The 19,171-nt window shown below is 50.7% G+C and overlaps 1 protein-coding gene across 4 annotated transcripts in view; it reads right to left on the bottom strand.

Moving 5' to 3' along the window:
- Nucleotides 1-17,614, bottom strand: part of TOPBP1 (DNA topoisomerase II binding protein 1) — a 302,005-nt gene extending 284,391 nt beyond the window's left edge. For 3 of the 4 annotated variants that reach the window (XM_033929986.1, XM_033929983.1, XM_033929987.1), the window contains exons 1-3: nt 17,488-17,614; nt 16,315-16,401; nt 4,276-4,410 (exon numbers count right to left, since the gene is read on the bottom strand). In XM_033929986.1, coding sequence (XP_033785877.1) covers nt 4,276-4,410; nt 16,315-16,395 — 216 coding nt within the window. In that variant the 5' untranslated portion in view covers nt 16,396-16,401; nt 17,488-17,614. Of the gene's footprint in view, nt 1-4,275; nt 4,411-16,314; nt 16,402-17,090; nt 17,205-17,487 lie in introns of all 4 variants that reach the window. The other variant, XM_033929985.1, reaches the window with a different exon arrangement.
- Nucleotides 17,615-19,171: the final 1,557 nt, after the last annotated feature.

Here is a 19,171-nt window from a genome sequence, read left to right on the forward strand (position 1 = left end):
GGAACACATACAACAGCCCCTCCGTTGGCCACGGTTGGACCAGAGCATCCAGACCCTCGGCCAGACCGTCCCTGCGACGACTGAAGAAGCGGGGTACTTTGGCGTTGCCACTTGTAGCCATCAGATCCATCAGGGGCTGCCCCCAAGCACGCACTATCAACTGAAACGCCTCGGCGCCGAGACACCACTCTCCCGGATCCAAGAAGTGACGACTGAGGAAGTCCGCCTGAACGTTTTCTACCCCGGCAATGTGAGAGGCCGAGAGGTCCAGAAGATGCGACTCCGCCCAAACCATGAGCCGAGCCGCTTCCTGCGCCACCAGAGTGCTCTTGGTGCACCCCTGACGATTGACATAAGCCACCGCCGTGGCATTGTCCGACAGGACTCTGACCGACTTGCCCAACAAAAGGGAGTGGAAGGCCAACAGCGCCAGCCGGACCGCCCTGGTCTCCAACACGTTGATCGACCAGGAGGCCTCCTCCGTGGACCAGGTTCCCTGAGCTGAGTGACCCAGGCACTGGGCCCCCCAACCCAGGAGACTCGCATCCGTAAGGAGCACCGTCCACCGCGGAAGATCCAGACCCACCCCCTGAACTAGGTGAGGGGTCCGGAGCCACCAACGCAGACTGCAGCGCGCCAAGCCTCGCAGGGGAACCGGAACATCCATCCCGTGCCTCTGGGGAGACCACCTCCGGAGCAGAGCATACTGGAGAGGACGCATGTGGGCCCGCGCCCACCTCACCACGTCCAGGGATGCCGCCATCGACCCCAGGACCTGGAGGAAATCTCGCGCCCGAGGACACCGGGACGCCAAAAGCAGGCGAATCTGAGATTGCAATTTGCTCACCCGGGCCTCTCGGAGGAAGACCTTCCCCAAGGAGGTGTCGAACAGCACCCCGAGGTACTCCAGACGCTGAGCCGGAACCAACCGACTCTTGGAAAGGTTGACCACCCAGCCCAGCGACCGGAGAAACTCCACCACCCGAGCCGTAACCCGGGAGCTTTCCTGCAACGACTTGGCCCGAATTAACCAGTCGTCCAGGTAGGGGTGTACCAGGATGCCCTCCGACCGCAAGGCTGCCGCGACGACCACCATCACCTTGGTGAACGTCCGGGGAGCCGTGGCCAGCCCAAAGGGAAGCGCACAGAACTGATAGTGCCGACCCAAGATCGCAAAGCGCAGGAAACGCTGATGAGAGGCCCGAATGGGAACATGCAAGTAGGCCTCCGTCAGATCGAGAGAAGTGAGAAACTCCCCCGGCTGAACCGCCAGAATGACCGACCGCAGCGTTTCCATACGGAAAGAAGGAACCTTGAGAGCCCTGTTGACCCCTTTCAAATCGAGGATGGGCCGAAAAGTCCCCTCCTTCTTGGGCACCACAAAGTAAATGGAGTACCTGCCCGTGCCCCACTCCGGAGGGGGCACTGGAACAACTGCCCTGAGATCTAGCAAGCGCTGAAGGGTCTGGTGAAACGCCAGCGTCTTCCCAGGAGTCTGACATGGAGAAGCGAGGAAAAAATCCGGCAGAGAGCGGGCGAACTCCAGGGCATAACCGTCCCGCACCACCTCCAGGACCCACTGATCGGACGTGATCTCGGCCCATTTGGGAAAAAAAGTCGCGCAGCCGGGCCCCCACCGGAACCAAGGGGGGCGCCGGCAAGGCGTCATTGTGCAGGACGGGAAGCGGGGGAACCGGCGGAGGGATTCCCTGCCCCCCGACGGGCCCCCCGAAAGGGCTGCATGCGCTGGAAGAACCGACCCCGGGAAAACCCCGGAGACTGGTAAGAAGCAGCCCCACGCCCAGGGCGATACTTGCGAAATTCCCGCAAACGCCCCCGGTCCGCACCACCCCGAGACGCCGGGCGGGCACGGTCCTCCGGCAAACGGGGAACTTTCGAGTCCGACAGAGTCTGAATCAACTTATCCAAGTCCTCTCCAAATAAAAACGACCCCCGAAAGGGAAATTTAGTAAGCTTAGCTTTGGACGCAGCATCCGCCGCCCAAGCGCGCAGCCACAACACACGCCTTGCGGCCACGCCAAAAGCCATAGACTTAGCCGAGATCCGCACCAAGTCATACAGAGCATCAGAGAGGAATGAGGCAGCCATCTCAATCTTCGCCACCTCCTGATCCACCAGAGACCAGTCATCAGACTCTCGATCCAAGACCCGCTCCGCCCACCGAAACACGGCGCGAGCGACCAGTCCCCCACAAATAGCCGCCTGGACCCCAAAGGCAGAGACTTGAAAATTTTGCTTAAGGATGTTCTCCAATTTGCGCTCCTCAGAGTCCCGCAAGGCAGAACCGCCCTCAACAGGCACGGTATGCCGCTTGGAAATAGCCGAGACCACCGCATCCACGACTGGCGAAGCTAACGTAGCCCGATCCCCTTCAGGAATGGGATACAGGCGAGCCATGCTGCGCGCCAGCCGAAACGGCGTCTCCGGCGTTTTCCACTGCTCAAGAATAATATCCCGAATATCCTGATGCATAGGAAAAGAGCGGGAAACGGAACGGATCCCTCGTAACAGAGGGTCCCCCACACGCGGAGTCTCCGGCGGCGCGTTCTCAAAACGCAAAACCGAAGAAACCTGTTGAATAAGGTCAGGCAGCTCATCTCTCTGAAAAAGGCGCACCACGGACGCCTCGTCACTGGAGAACGGGAAACCCGACAACCCGCCGCCAGCTTCCGTCCCCTCCAGAGGGTCCTGGAATTCCTCAGAAGGGTCCAGGTCCTCCTCCAGACCGACACGTTCCTCCGACCACAAATCCTCGTCCCACGACACCCGCGGACGCTTGGACAAGAGAGGCGGCGGAGGGGACGTCACGTCAGACGAGAGAGGCAAAGCCGCAGGGAGCGCGGAGGAAATCCCACCCCCCGAAACCCCCTGGGCGCAACCGGGACCCCCAGCCGCCTGAAAATAGGCTTTGCATAAAGAAAAGAAAAAATCAGGGGAAAAACCCCCCGAGGGTCCCAAGGGACTCCCTGCCACAGCAGGGGACCCAGCAGAAACCTGCCCCTGCTTAGACAAAACAGGGGGAAGGTCACCTGAGGTGGAAGACAAAATGGAGGGGCCAGACAGAGAAGATGGCGTCTTTCCCGCCAAAACAGCTCCCTCCATAGCCTGCAGCGGCTGAGAGACCTGAATAGTCTCAGCCGCTAAAGCAGGCAAGCCGGCATCAGCTGTCAAAATATCAGCTGAGAGGGAATCCTCTAAAACCCGACCGTCGGCGGCTCGGGGAATCCCTCCGTGGGCGGACGGAGAAGACCGGGCTTCTCCACCGTTCCCTGCCGACTCGCGAGGCACCATCGGCGGGGAGCTCTGGGCGCCTGCAGCCGCTGCCGACGGAGCTCCTCCACCGCACCGGCCTGAACACCGCTTGCACAGGCCGGCCGCGAGTGCCTCGCGTCTGGAGCACAATGAGCACTTTTTCCCTTTAGAAGTGCTCATTGCTCCATACGCGACCTAGCTGTAAAAAAAAAGTGCCGGTTAGATGAAAAATACAGTAAAATACAGTGTTCTTAAAGGGATACAACCCTCCAGACCAGCACTACCTCAGGATTTTTTTTTTTTTTTACAGAACAGACTCCACAGGCTCTCTAAGCAATATGCCTTGCTTGATTTAGGGGGCAAGGCTTACTGCTGAGGCTCCTCTAAAAAAATATGGGGAGGTGGAGGAAGTGGGGGGAGGGACCCCGCTCGAGACCCGCCGGGTTTGACACCCCCGAGGTCGGACGAACCCCCAAACAGAGTCCGTCCAAGCTCCGTCCGGCCAAAAACAGGGACAATAAACCCCCTAAACAAATTCCAACAGCCCTACCAAGGGAGATGGGTACAGATCACATCAACACCTGCTGGAGACTGAAAGAAGACTGAGGGAAATAGAGAGGAGGGGCTAGGATATACTGTCCCAAAGTTTTTGTTTTCAGTCTCCACCTGCTGGTCATGATTAGATATATACCCATTCGTAAAGTTAACCTCTACTGGTCTGGAGAGTGCTAAAGAAATAAGGAATATTCCAGAGGTTGAACATGATGCATCTTTGAAGGCAAGGAATAAAGAAAGAGGTCTTAAAACACAGCCATGCCCTTCGGGGCACACCTAGTCCCATTGGGTTTTCAGGATATCCACAATGAATATACATACTCATTGTGAAAATCCTGAAAGCCCAATGGGACTAGGTGTGCCCAAAGGACTGTGTTGGGAATTGCTGCCTTAAAAGAAAGGAGAAAGCAAAGAAGGAAAAATAAGGCACTTTCACTGATACCAAACCTTATTTAGGTGATTGAATGCACTGCCACTAAAAGGATCACAAATATAGAGTGATTTGTCTCTCTCTTTTATTTTCAGTACTGCTTCTTCATCAATAGTCTGAAGAAATTCATCAGATTGAAACTGCTGGATTGCCTGTAAGAAAATTAAAAAATAATAGCAATTAATGCTCTCGTGACTGTTTATAGTAAAAAGGTTCACTGATTTATAAAATGGTGCTAGTTTACACACATGGCTGATTAAAAAAAGCTGCTTAATGGCATTAGACTAGTTATGGCTTCCATGCTCAAACTGACTCACTTTCCCTAGTACTATTCCCCCAAACATGAATCCAAGAAAACCTGAGAGACGGGCAAGCAGGTACTCAAATCTCAGACAAGTCTCTGAAGATATACACGGCCTACAGCCATATAGAACAAGACACCTAGGTACTGCAGGGATTGTGTCAGAGACAAATGGCTCTTTCTGTAATTTACAATTCAACCCAGACCCTCAAAGGACTCCGATCACCTGATCTACTGTGTACAACAAGGGGACCCAGAACAGCCAGTCATCCAGGTAGGGATGTACCTGGAGACCCACTACCACCATCACTTTGGTGAATATGCAGGAAGCTGTGGCTAGGCTAAAGGGCAAGGCAGAGAACCGAAAATGCTGTTCTAGAACATGAAATCTTAGGAACTTTCTGTGTCCTCCATCAGATCCAGAAACTCTCCTGGAGTAACCACTGCTATGACAGATCAAACCGTCTCCATGAAAGTGGATTCCTTCTGCAGAGGCTCACAGCCATGGGGAGATAACCCGCTTGTCCAGAATGACACACCTATTGCACTGGAACAACCTTTGCAATAATTTTTGAAACAGGTGGATCTAAAGATTTTTTTAAAATAAAGGCCTCAACTGTTTTTAAAATTGCAGCCAATTGCCCCAGAAGCAAAATAAATATTTATTAAAGAGGTAAGAGGAGATATTATAGAATCACCTATCTCAAAACTGTCAATTTTCAGTATCTGAGGAAGAAATCTCACCAGACAATTGCAAAGTCACAAATTGTTTTTAAAACAACTCCATTTTAACACTCAAAAAATTAGTGTATTTATCAGGACCTACTTTCACCTCATCCTTTTTCAGAGAGGTTAAAAAACCAGGCTGTGGGAAACAATTCTCATAGGTCTTCTTAATGCACCAGAAGTCTTTATGTATTCAACTAAATGTATTTTATGGGAGTCAGTTTTCAGGATCCGATGTTTCCACTCTGACTGATGCAACTCCTGAAGTATTGCATTTCAATGGGGCAGATCTCCAAGAACACAGGTTAAAACAACTCTTAATATAAACAATTTTCTCTGAGGCAACCAAATCAAGTGATTCTTTTAAAGTTGTGTTCCAAGCAGAAACTGCCTTATCAGTAGAGCATAAGGGAAGAGATTCTAAACTACTGTATGTATTTAAACTGCAGCTAATTAAGAAGACTCATAATATGGCCTTAATAATAATAAAAAAAAATCTGGTATACATTGAACAAAGAGTGATCAGTCCACAGTATCATCAAAACAGTTGGCATGGATGCATATCTTTTAAACTATTAGAAACCAAAAAAAAAAAAATCTAATATATCAGATATTTCTTTACAACAGACCCTAATTTCTATAATATACACTGAAGAGTGAGTAACCCCAAGTTTGAAATCTATGAACAGTAACAGTAACATTTATAACCTTAAAAGTTGCTTATTGAGAGTGCACAAACAGTGGATTACTAAGGTAAGCTGCAGCAAAAAGAGGCCTTAGTGTGCCCTTGTGAAGGTTTTTTCCCCACACCCATAAAAATGAACTTTTTCTATTTTTTGTATTAATGGCCATGTGCTAATGTTGCCATTAGCACATAGCCATTAAATATATTTTCCAACCAAGCACTTATCTGTACCCATTTTGTCAGTGGTTAAGGCTCCTGTGGTATTCCCAGTCAATGCACGGTAAAGCAGCTATATTCAGCTGATTAACGCAGGAACGACCATTCTCCACCCCCTGATATGCCTCCTCAAAAAAGCCCCAAACAACTGCACATGGTTATAGTGTGTGCAGATTTGTCCTGTAGAATTCCATTTTAAGCTGCATTATGCAATAAATTAGTGCCTCATACAACTTAGTAAGAAGGCCCTAAAATCTAGATGTACTAAATTGAATTGCTGCTGTTAATACACATTACTATTAAAAAGGGTCCGTTTTATAAAAAGGGACATGAGGTAAATGTGCTAGTATGCACAAATATGGTAGTGTTAAGTGGAAAACAAGCTGCCTCCAGAATAATGAAAGGTGATCGCATAGTTGCTACCAAGCAGAGATGTGAATCTCCTGGATTTCAATTGCTATCAGATCACTAGACCTTACCTCCAGGTAAGACTCAGAGGTGGAGGAAGTCCAGGAAGTTGGGGAAGGGACTGGTGTATCAAAATTGGGGGAGTTGGAGGATCAGATCCAGAGGATATGGAATGGGGAGGTGGGGAAGCTAGGAGGGAAGAGCTGATCGCGGCTAGGGCTGTGACTGCTGGTAGTGTGGCAGAATATACAGACATGTTATAGACAGTAGTGACAGTACTCAATACCAACAGGTGTGCTAGCTGTCACCATCAGCCACACCTCTAAACATGTTCATATCACCTTCCCCTAGCTAGTTTAAATGTAGGATTGATGTTACCATGGGTCTGCAATGACATCTATTGTACTGCACGGTAAAACCCATACTAGCTGCTTAACACAGATAGTAAAAGAGCCCATATTGATAAATGGTATAGACAATTGACTAATGATTTTTATTTAAAAAAGCAATAAAAGATTAATTATACACAACAGATTTCACCACCTTCATAAGTAGAGTTTATTTTATTCTAAGATAGGTGAAATTATGGAATATTTTCCCAGAAGTAGCAGCTTATGTTGCAAATTTAGGTGCCAGAATGGGGGGGCCCTGGCCTCCCCAAAAATTGCTGGGGGGGGGGGGGCACGGCTGTCCCAAAAATTGCTGGTGGCAACAGGGCTGACGGTGAATCGACACAGGCAGCACTTTAATGGAAGTGGCATCTTCCTGCCGGCCAGCATATCTGCTGGTCAGCTCTCTCTGCTGCGGATCATTCCCCGCCATCTACTCCTCTTCTCAACCCATCCCCCCCCCGGCGTGTCTACTTTGCATTTCTTTCAGATGTTTTCAGGAGGAGGAACCGATTCTAGGTGGCGCCCTGCCACCGGCGTCTTTTGTCCACTGCCCGTCCCCCCTCTGACAACTTCCTGTTTCTGCTGGGGCGGGTAGTGGAGAGAGGTTGCCGGCAGTGGGCATTGAGAGTCTTTTCCTCTGCCCAGTGACAATTGCAGGCAATGTGGAATAGACGCGTGGGGGGGAAGGAAAAGATGGAGAGAGTTCACGGTGGAGAAAGCTGACCAGCAGGAAGATGCCACTTCCAAGAGAGTGCTGCCTGGTGCCGCCAGATTTGGGGGAGGGATAGAAGGTAAATAGGACTTGGGAGAGATGTTGAATTCAAATGAGGGAAGGTGGGAGAGATGTGACACTCAGGAATAGTAAGGGGAGGAGGGAAAGATGTCATATTTGTGAGGGACAGGGAGAGATGGACAGGGACGGCAGAGAAGGTAGAAGGATCACAGGGAGAGGTGGCAGAGGGGGGTAGAAGGAGTACAATGAAAGATGGATTTGGGAGGATGACAGAGGGAGCAACAGAGGGAGAAAAGGACATGGGGAAGGCAGAGGGTGTCAAGGAGAGATGGTAGAAGGGGTGAAAGGGAGGGAGAGATGGATATGGAGGGGCAAAATGGAGAGAGGGAGAGATGGATTTGGTGGAGAGGGCAAATGTGGAAAGGGAAGGAGATTCAGGGGAAGAAGCAGAAGGGGCAGGAAAGATGGACTAATCAGGGAGAGCAGAGGAGGAAGAGAAGAGATGGACAGGGAAAGGCAGAGCGGATATGGAATGGGGGTTGGAAGGAAAAATGTCATACTTTGGAGGAGGGAGTGGAAGGGCAGAAACGAGAGATGTTGGACTTGTGGGAGGGAGAGAGAAAGAAAGAGAGGAAGGAAATGTGGGTTACAAGGGTGGAGTAAGCAACAAGGAGGGGAAATGCTAGAAATGGTGGATCCATGTGGGAGAGTTGTCAAGGAGATGAATGAGCAGAATGAGTATATTTGGATAGAAATGTGGGAATAGGAAGCAGATAAAAGGGAATAGAAGGATAAATGTGAAAGCTAGGGGTGAGAGAAGGAGATAGAAATTTGATTAGATAAAAAGTGAAAAGGAATAAAGCAATGTTCCCTCTAAGATGCATGGCCGCACACCTTTTCGTAGTGGGCCACGCAGCCAGCACACCAGGACCTCTGGCCATACTCTGCTGCTGCTGTGGCTTTGTGAGAAAGAAGTGCGGCTGGAAGGAAGGAGGGGAGGAGGAGGAGGCCTACTTGGATGTCTTAGAGCCAGCCAGAATACAGGTACACACCCTTGGGAGGGGGCATGAACTTGGGACAAGGGAGGGAGGGAGCGAGGTGTGTTGGGTCACAAAAGGAGGGATAGAGGGAGACGGGTGCACTGGGACACAGAAGGGAGGGGAATGGCGCACTGAGACAAGGAAGGGAGTGTGAACTTATGACGAAGGAGGGAAGGGCATGAACCTGGGGCACAGAATGGAGAGAAGGGAACATGTTGGGACACAAGGGAGAGAGGGGGCACAAACTTGGGACACAGGAGGGAGGGAGGGGGCATGACCTTGAGACATAGGATGAAGGGAAGGAGGAAAAAGATGCTGAGGTGGGGGAGGGAATAGAAAGTGAGAATTGTTGAACATGGGTGTGAGAGGAAAAGAGATGGTATATACATGGGGGAAGGAAGAAAGAGGAGAATTGTTGGGAGGGAGAGAATTGTCGAACATGGTGGTGGGAGAGAAGTGAGGTTGAGAGAGAGAAATGTTGGTTAAGATGGGGAGGGAACAGTGGAATAGATGGAAAGGGATGCAAGAGGGAGGAATGTTGGGCATGGATGGTGGTGGAGGGAGTGGAGGAAAATATGTGGCATGGTGCTGGAGAGTGGTGGTAGGAGAAATGTTGGGTATGGTGCTGGTGGGCATTGGCAAAAAAATGTTGTACACAGTTCGGGGGATAAGAGAGGGAGAAATGTTGGATGTGGCAGTAAAGGGACTTGGAGAAAGGTACCCTGGATCCCTCCCCTCTCTCGCTCCCTACTCCTGTTGCAGAAAGGGAGGAAATGAGAGAGAGAGAGAGAGAGAGAGAGAGAGATGGTGGACAGTGAAAGAGAGGAAGACTTTGCATATGGGGGTGGAGGAGAGAGGAAGAAATGCTGTGCAGGAGTAGGGAGGGGAAAATGACTGTGCTTTGTGTAGTTTAATTTTGTGGTTTCCATTATGTATATTGATAATAAGATTATATTGTGTATACAGTATATGAAAAATGAATGGAAAAAATGGCATTTACAAGTACAGTACTCTTATTAAGGGGTAGAGTCTGGGACGGAGCTTTTGCCTCCCCCCCCCCCCCCCAAACCAAAAGAGCAACAATAATTTGGGAAAGCTTGATTTTCACAGTTGTAAATTTGGCTGCTGATTACCACTTACTGTTAGGTTGTCAGGCATGCTAGGCCCAAAAAGCACAGTTACTTACCGTAACAGGTGTTATCCAGGGACAGCAGGCATATATTCTCACATGTGGGGTGACGTCATCTACAGAGCCCCAGCGCGGACAGCTTTTCAAGCAAACTTGATTGAAGTTTCAAGTTTGCTATGCTGCACCACGCATGTGCATGCCTTCTTGCCCACTAGAGGGCGCATCCCCACCTCGTGGTCCTCAGTTCCATAGCCAGCAAAGAAGCCATCCCCAGGGAGGAGGGCGGGTTGTGAGAATATATGCCTGCTGTCCCTGGATAACACCTGTTACGGTAAGTAACTGTGCTTTATCCCAGGACAGGCAGGCATGATATTCTCACATGTGGGTGACCTCCAAGCCAACCAAAAAAGGGCAGGTGGGAGGATGGCAATTTAGGAAAACAGATTTCGCAAAACTGACTGGCCAAACCGGCCGTCACTCCTGGATAACGTATCCAGGCAGTAGTGGGAGGTGAAAGTATGAACCGAAGACCAAGTGGCAGCCTTGCAGATATCCTCCACCGGAGTAGACCGGAGGAACGCCACAGAAGCTGCCATCGCTCGGACCTTATGTCCCGTGACCCGACCATGAAGCTTGAGACCAGCCTGAGCGTAGCAAAAAGAAATACAAGCAGCCAACCAGTTGGACAAGGTGCGCTTGGAAACAGGACGTCCCAACCGATTAGGATCAAAGGACAAAAATAATTGAGGAACCTTCCGATGAGACTTGGTGCGTTGAAGATAAAAGGCCAACGCTCTCTTACAGTCAAGCGTGTGAAGCGCTGCCTCCCCAGGATGAGAGTGGGGCTTCGGAAAAAACACCGGAAGAACAATGGACTGATTGAGGTGGAAATTAGACACAACCTTAGGTAAAAATTTAGGATGGGTGCGAAGAACCACCTTGTCATGATGGAACACATGCGGGTCCGCAACCAAAGCCTGCAGCTCGCTAATCCGACGAGTGGACGTGAGCACAAGCAAAAAGATCACCTTCCAAGTGAGAAACTTAAGATGAGATTTGTCAATAGGCTCGAAGGGAGGCTTCATCAGTTGAGCCAAAACCACATTAAGATCCCAAACTACAGGAGGAGGTTTCAAAGGAGGATTAACATTCACTAGACCCCTCATGAATCACCAGAGGATGAAGAGAGAGAGATCGACCCTCGAGATGCCGATGGAAAGCAGCAATCGCACTGAGATGCACCCTAATGGAAGTCGTCTTCAGCCCAGACTTGGACAAATGCAACAAATATTCCAGAACCGAAGACACCGGAACCGAACTCGGATCCAGATGGTTCGAGGAACACCAGGAAGAAAATCTGGTCCACTTCTGAGAATAACAAAGCCTAGTCGAGACCTTGCGCGAGGCTTCCAGAACCTCCCTCACAGACTGAGAAACCTGTGAAGTCATGGGGAAAGGAACCAAGCCGTCAGATGTAAAGACTGAAGATTGGGATGCAACAGCGAACCCCGACTCTGAGACAGCAGAGAGGGAAAAACAGGCAGAAGCAGAGGCTCCCTGACACTGAGTTGAAGGAGCAGGGAGAACCAGTGCTGACGAGGCCAACGAGGCGCAATGAGAATCATAGTGGCTCTGGACGACTTGAGATGAACCAACGTCCTCAAGATCAGAGGGAAAGGAGGAAACGCATAAAGGAACCTCCCTCCCCAGTCGAGAAGAAAGGCATCGGCCTCGAGACGGTCCGGGGAGTACATCCGAGAACAATAGAGGGGCAGTTTGTGAGTCTCCGGGGAGGCAAACAGATCCACCTGAGGAGTCCCCCAGCGGTCGAAGACCTCGCGCAGAACTCGGGAGTTTAGCAACCACTCGTGCGGCTGGAGAAGACGACTGAGTTTGTCGGCCAGACAATTCTTCTCTCCCTGAATGTAAACCGCCCGCAGGAAGATGTTCTGGGAGACCGCCCATTCCCAAAGGCGCAGGGCTTCCCGGCACAGGGACCAAGAGCCCATTCCCCCTTGTTTGTTCACATAATACATGGCCACCTGGTTGTCCGTCTGCACGAGGACTACCTGATCGTGCAGCAGGTGGCAGAACGCTCGAGCAGCCAGAAAAATGGCACGAAGTTCTAAAACATTGATGTGACAACTCCGGTCCTCTGCCGACCATAGACCTTGAGTCCGCAGACCGTCCAGATGAGCTCCCCACGCGTACTACGAAGAGTCCGTGGTCAGGACCTTGCGATGCGGAGGAACGAGAAAGAGCAAACCCCCGGAAAGATTGGAAGAGTTGGAGCGAGCGTCTCAAGGAAGGAGTCACTGTTATAGGGGAGGAGACTGGGTCCCGATCCTGACGCCACTGGGAGGCCAAGGTCCACTGAGGAAGCCTCAGGTGCGAACGGGCGAACGGAGTGACATGGACCGTCGACGCCATGTGGCCGAGCAGAACCATCAGGCGCTGTGCCGGAACTGAGGGCAGCAACGAAACCTGTCGACTTAATCGAAGCAGGGCCTCCAACCGTGGCGGGGGGAGGAACGAACGGAGGCGAACCGTGTCCAGCACGGCCCCGATAAACTGAAGGGATTGAGCCGGGCACAACTGAGACTTGGGGAAGTTCACTTCGAACCCCAGACGTTGAAGGAAGATGATAGTCTGACGGGTCGCTGAAATAACCCCTTCCTTGGAGGACGCCTTGATCAACCAATCATCCAGGTAGGGGAAGACCTGCAGCCCCCGAGATCTCAGGGCCGCCGTGACCACCACCATACACTTCGTGAAGACTCAAGGGGACGAAGCCAGACCAAAGGGGAGGACCCGATGCTGGAGGTGCAACCCCCCCACCTAAAACCTGAGGAACTTGCGGAAGGCGGGATGCACCGGAACATGAGTATATGCCTCCTTCAAGTCCAGGGAGCACATCTAGTCCCCCGATTCTAACAGAGGGTACAGGACTGGAAGGGACAACATACGGAACTTCTCCCGGACAAGGAACTTGTTGAGCCTCCAGAGGTCCAGAATGGGGCGTAAGTCCCCTGTCTTCTTCGGGACCAAAAAGTAACGGGAGTAAAACCCCCGTCCCCTTTGGTTCGGGGGCACCGGCTCCACCGCCCGAAGGCTCAACAAGGACCTGGCTTCCGACAGGAGAAGAGGAAGCTGGTCTCGACAGCCAAGAGAAGCCCCCGGCGGATGTTCTGGCGGCATGGCTAAGAAGTTTAGCGAGTAACCCTCGGAGATGATCCGGAGCACCCAAGCATCCGACGTGATCTTGGCCCAGGCTGGAAGAAAGGCCTGCAATCGGCCCCCGATAGGAAGGGGGTCCTTTGACAGTGCGGAGGGGGCCCGCCCCCAACCGCACATCACGTCAAAAAGACAGAGCCGGTTTACACGCCCCTTGCGCCTGAGGCTTTGGTTGGGACGCTCTGCCCTGCTGAGGGGGACGCCGGGGCGGAGGCCTCGAGAAAGCCGGCGTCGACTTCTGCGGGCATCGCCGCGGAGGAGGTCTAAATGGCTTCTGCGGCGGGGCCCGGGGTTTAGGACGGACCAATGAGGCGATAGAGCGCTCATGTTCAGACAAGCGTTTGGTCACCGCCTCCAAGGACTCATCGAACAACTCGGAGCCAACACATGGAAGATTGGCCAGACGTTCTTGCAAGTTCGGGTCCATATCCAGGGTACGGAGCCATGCGAAACGGCGCATCGCCACCGCAAAGGCGGATACACGAGAGGCCAACTCAAACGCGTCGTAAACTGCGTGAAAAAGGTAGAGACGCAGCTGAGACAAATTGGCCATAAAGGTACCAAAATCCCCCTTATGGGAATCCGGCATGACCCCATAATACCTGGGCAACGCCTTCACCATCTGCCTTAAATAGGACGAGAAGGTGAATGCGTAATTAAGGACCCTGGCAGCCATCATGGAATTGGAATAGAGGCGACGACCAAACTTGTCCAGGGTCCGTCCCTCCCGTCCGGGGGGGACCGCAGCAGAGACCCTAGAAGGCTAGGACTTCTTCAACGCCGACTCCACCAGCAACGACTGGTGGGACAGCTGTGCTTTATCGAAGCCCTTGCAAGGGACTGTGCGGTACTTAGACTCCATCTTTGATGGAACCGCTGTGACTGTAAGAGGGGAGTCCAAGTTCCTCAGGAAGGTCTGGTGGAGAACCTTGTTGAGAGGCAGCCGAGGAGTCTCTCTGGGGGGAGAGGGCAAATCCTGCTCCTCCAAAAATTCCTTTGTGTATTGAGAACCTGACCCCAGATCAAGGTCCAAAGCCCTCCCCATATCAAGCACAAATCTAGAAAAGGAGGAGGGCTTCGAAGGCGGAGAGGGAGATCGAGAAGCCCTCGTCGCCAAGAAGGAAGGGGAAGCCTCACGGGAGTAACGAGGTTCCTTACCCGTGCCAGACCCCGAACCCCAACAAGCCACACCGAGCGACCTCGACGGGGTCGGGGACCGCCCATGCCCCGAGGAACCCCTGCGGGAAGTCCCCGGGGTATGGGGCACCGAGGCACGCCCCTTCCGTCTCGGCGAAGAGTCCCTCGAACACTCAACCTCGGAGGAACGGAAAAGCCTCGGATTATCGAGGCGGAGCTCGGAGACCCGTAGGGTCTCCGCCCCGGTCGGCGAGGAGCGACCGCGTCGTCGAGGAGAGGCCCGTTGACGTTTGGGCTTCCTCAGCCGACGCTTCGCCCGAGGCCGACCCGAGGGCGAGGAGCCCCGGGAGGACCTCGACGAGGACGAAGAGGAAGAGATCCTCCGAACCCTCCGCACCTTGTCCTGAGGCCGCACGCTCCGCTCAGGCTGGTCAACCGAGGTCGAGGGCAAGGTTGGGGCCGAGGCCGAAGCCCCCCCGGGGGCCGAAGTCGAGGGTACCGAGACCGAGGCAGCCGACGCCGGGGCAGACGAGGCCGAAGTTGGCTGGAGGTGCGTGAGGGCACTGGACAGCTCCGAGGCAATGAGCGCACGGAGTAAGTCCTTAAAGACGGGAACCCCCATCATAGCCGGCAGATCCGGGGCCGGCGGGTGCTCCCTCGAGGGCGACCTCGGTCTCGAGTATTCCCGCGGGGCACCCGACTTCGACGCTCGGGGCGGGGCCAAGGACGACCCACCCGCCCCCGTCGATGAGCCCGAGGATGGCTTCTTCGAGGCTGGAACAGAAGAAGGAAGTGAGGACTTACCCGTCGTCGACTTCGGGGTCGAGGACACCGGCTTCAACGAAGTGGGCTGTCAGGGCGAGGTCGAGGGAGTCGAGGCCGAGGTCAAGGCCGGGGCCGAAGTCGAGGCCTTCCCCGCCGCGGGGACCACAGCAAAGAGCTCTGCCATACGAGCGCGACGGCGGCGGAGAGCCCTCTGCTGAAAAGTAGAGCACCGAGTGCAGGAGTCGGTCGGGTGCTCAGGACCCAGACAAAGTAAGAACCACCGGTGGGGATCGGTGATCGAAAGGAGCCGATCGCACCGGGTGCACTTTTTAAAGCCCGTCAAGGAACGGGACATGGACACAAAAAACGGCCGGGAACGAACAAGGTCCCGCGGCCGCGGCTACCGGGAGCCCCCGGAGCCGAACGAAAAATCTTTTTTTTTTTTTTTTTTTTTACGAAAACTTATACACAAACAAATAAAAAAACAAAGTAAGCACAGCGACCGAGAAAGAAACACTCAGCCGCGGTGTCAGAAGGCAAAATAGAAGAGAGCACAAATTCCACAGGGCTTCTGGCTCCGCGGAAAAGACTGAACTGAGGACCACGAGGTGGGGATGCGCCCTCTAGTGGGCAAGAAGGCATGCACATGCGTGGTGCAGCATAGCAAACTTGAAACTTCAATCAAGTTTGCTTGAAAAGCTGTCCGCGCTGGGGCTCCGTAGATGACGTCACCCCACATGTGAGAATATCATGCCTGCTTGTCCTGGGATAAAAATCTATCCCCTAGTGTAGCTCAAGGCCCTGTTCCACCCCTTTACAGGTCTCCAGCATCTCTCCTTCCCTACCACCTCCTCACAGGGTTCAACATCTCCCCTCCTCCCCCAAGATGTCCAGCACATATCTCTTTCCTTAATGTTCCTCCTCAAGGGGGTCCAGCATCTCCCTCTCTCTTACTTTCCTCCTACCATCACTGCCCTAATCACCCTCCTCCACCTCAACCAAACATGTGTCACCAAAGTGAAGGTAGTGCAGCAGAAGGCTGCCAGATTTTACCCCTTCCGATGCAATTTGCTTTCTGAAGGGAGTGGGATGCAGCAGATCTTCAGCAAAGATCCACAGTTATGAAAAATGCTGTGCTGCCACCCCCCATAAGTGAACAGTTAAGACTGTCTAGTAGTAGGGCACTGACTTGACTTTACATATCCCTCACTAACTTTTCCAACATTTGTCATTTATAATTAGACTGGAGAAACAGCAGTGAGCTCTTACAAAACAATTAACATGTCTTACCTCATGTGCTTTAAAAAAGAATTCAGTATTTTCTGAAGACTTCACAAACTTTACATAAAAGGACTCTGTACTTGTGGACATCTTTAGCTACCAAAAAAAAACAAAAAACACAACAAACTCATGAACAACAAATTGTGAGCTCACCACATATAAGCAGATGTACATCTTTTCTAGACACAAAAGGATCGGGGAAACAAAACTCACAACTCACTTCCAAAAGAAGCGAATACCAAAAAACAAAAAATAAAAGTGACACTACTTATTTTAAGCAAAGGTGATTCAAAATTGCCGCTCATATACATATCTCTTTAAGTGCTCAGAGAATTGGTTGTCAGACTGCGGAACAAGTCCGCATGATGGAGCGCCTGAAGTAATCACCTCTAATCATTGCATGCGAGACATGGTGTCCAAATTCATATTCAAAATAATCAACGTGTAAATTCAAAACGTGAAAACTTATCTGAAAAAAGCTGGTAGGGCTCGGAACGTAGGATGTAGTCTAGAAAAGATGTGACTACCAAAAAACAAAAAAAATGGAAGTGACACTACTTGTTTTAAAGCAAAGGTGATTGAAAACTGTGGCTCATATACATATCTCATGTATATGAGTGGCAGTTTTGAATCACCTTTGCTTTAAAACAAGTAGTGTCACTTCCATTTTTTGTTTTCTGATATTCACATCTTTTCTAGACTACATCCTAATCTTATTGGAACACAGATTATTTCATCCTAAAAAGAAGCATATGGCTTAGAAACTCTATGTCAATCCAGTACACCTGTTGCTGTTTTGTTTCTTTTAGATGCAGTTTTCCTTCTGCTCTTCAGGACCTCCAGTTCCAGTGAGATAAAGATTTAATATCCTGCTGCCATAAATACTGATTTGCTACAACCTAGGTAAGATCGAACTATAGTGTATACAGTTTGAATAACACAGAGAGAGAAGAGCAATAAACTATCACAGCGTTTCATGAGAAAGGCAGCAGTAGAATAGGGGAAAGAGTGTGGGTGAGAGACAACAGTGTATACACGAGAGACGGTGTTGCAATGTGTATTGTACTATCTGTTGTGAGTAGAGCGAAAGGGAAGGAGGTGTTACAGGTTCAAGTTGGACAGAACGTGCAAAAGGGTAACGAAACTCAGCATCGCTGATTAGCCCCGTCTCTTTCCTCTTACCCGCGCTGCTTTCCTTCGCTCATTTACTGGCTCGCGCGGGATCTCTCTCGGAAGTACGGGGGAGGGAGAAGCGTTAGCTCATGCGCAACCGGAGCCGGCTCGTAGGCTGTCGCTCTGTGTATTCCAAGCCTCATTCTGATGTTTCCAATAGCTTCGCGCATTGTATTGAAAGCCTCGTTTTGGCGATCCTATAGTCGCTCTGTGTGCGTTTCAAACCTCATTTTGAGGTCGTTATCTGGTGGCGCTGAATTCTCCCTTTGCGATGTGATGATTGTAGTTGGCCACCTCGGAAATAGTAAGATAGCAAAAAGAAAACCGATGCCTGGGCGCTGTTGGCTCTAACCAGCTCAAGAAAAGACGAAGACAACATGGATTTGTTTGATGCAGGAAAGGGGGTGTGCGCTTCCGTGACTTTGCTTGTTGCCTCCATCTGCTTCTGCAAAATCTCATAACAGGTCTTTCAACTTGAAAAGAGACTCCGCTAGAGAAGAGAAGCGTGAGAATACAGAAAGCACGATCCTTTATTATTAGTAGACGGAGATCGGATTTTCAAGTCTGCCGTGGTCTCAGGGGAGCATAAACAAACAAAAAGTCACTCCCTATGTATTTAATCTGAAAAAAATCTAAAAATCGTGATTCTCTAAAGCTAAGTTTTATTCTTTTTAGAGTTTCATACCCAAAATGATAAAGCTATAACCTGTTTGGTTTTGCGTAATCAACTAGAGAGATATATACCATTCTTCTGCCACTGTATTTAATTATGCAATGATTGGGTGGTGAGGCGGTTTTATAGCCTTCATGTCTCTGAGCACAGTAACTAAAAACAGTAAAGAAGAACATTTTTAGATTTTTTTTTCTGATTCAATACATATGGAGTGACTTTTTGTTTGTTTATGTTCTCTTTTGTCACTTAACAGCTTAGTACTGTGTGAGTTATATTGCCTCTCTTTTTGATTTTTTGACATGGTCTCAGGAGAGGGCAGATAGCCGCCTGCAGTTTTCCTTTGAGAAGCTATAGCCTTAGGACAGCGGTAGGCAAACTTATTAGTCAAAAGAGTCAAGGATCAGCAGTACAACGATAAAGATTTCTTTTGAGTCATACCAAGCACCCACTTGCGCTGCAAGGCTAAATCAACCCGACTGACACCCCGCTTGCCTGCACATAGTCAAAATTGATTTGTGGCAGAGCCTAGAGAATAACACAGGTAAAAAATTTGTCCCCCATTCCCGCAAACCATCTGCTCCCATCCACACAAGCCTCGAATAGTTTTATACTGAACTTATTATATTAAAATATAAAAAGAAACAATATTCTGTACAATTGTCAATTTATAAATCAGCATCTTCTCCCCACTCTCTCTTCCCCATTTCCCTTCAGTGTCCTCAGCCCACTCTCTCTCCTCTCCTTCAGCGCACGCACATAAAAACAAGCAAGCAATTTTATATCATTTTCATTCATTGAAATTAAAGTCTAAATAATGCCAGTCACATAACAAAACATGATTTTACAAAAATAATACCCTGCCCTCATTTCCGCACCCAACTTTTTCTTTCTTTCACCCTGCCCCCTTCTTTCTTTCTCTCTCCATGCCCCCTTTCTGTCTGTCTCCTTGTCCTCCCCCAAGCCACCATCGGGGAACAGGCCAACGCCAAGTTCTCAGCTCTCCCTGCTTCCTTTCCCCAT

The sequence above is a fragment of the Geotrypetes seraphini genome, chromosome 2 (genome assembly GCF_902459505.1).
Source record: "Geotrypetes seraphini chromosome 2, aGeoSer1.1, whole genome shotgun sequence".
NCBI lineage: Eukaryota > Metazoa > Chordata > Amphibia > Gymnophiona > Dermophiidae > Geotrypetes > Geotrypetes seraphini.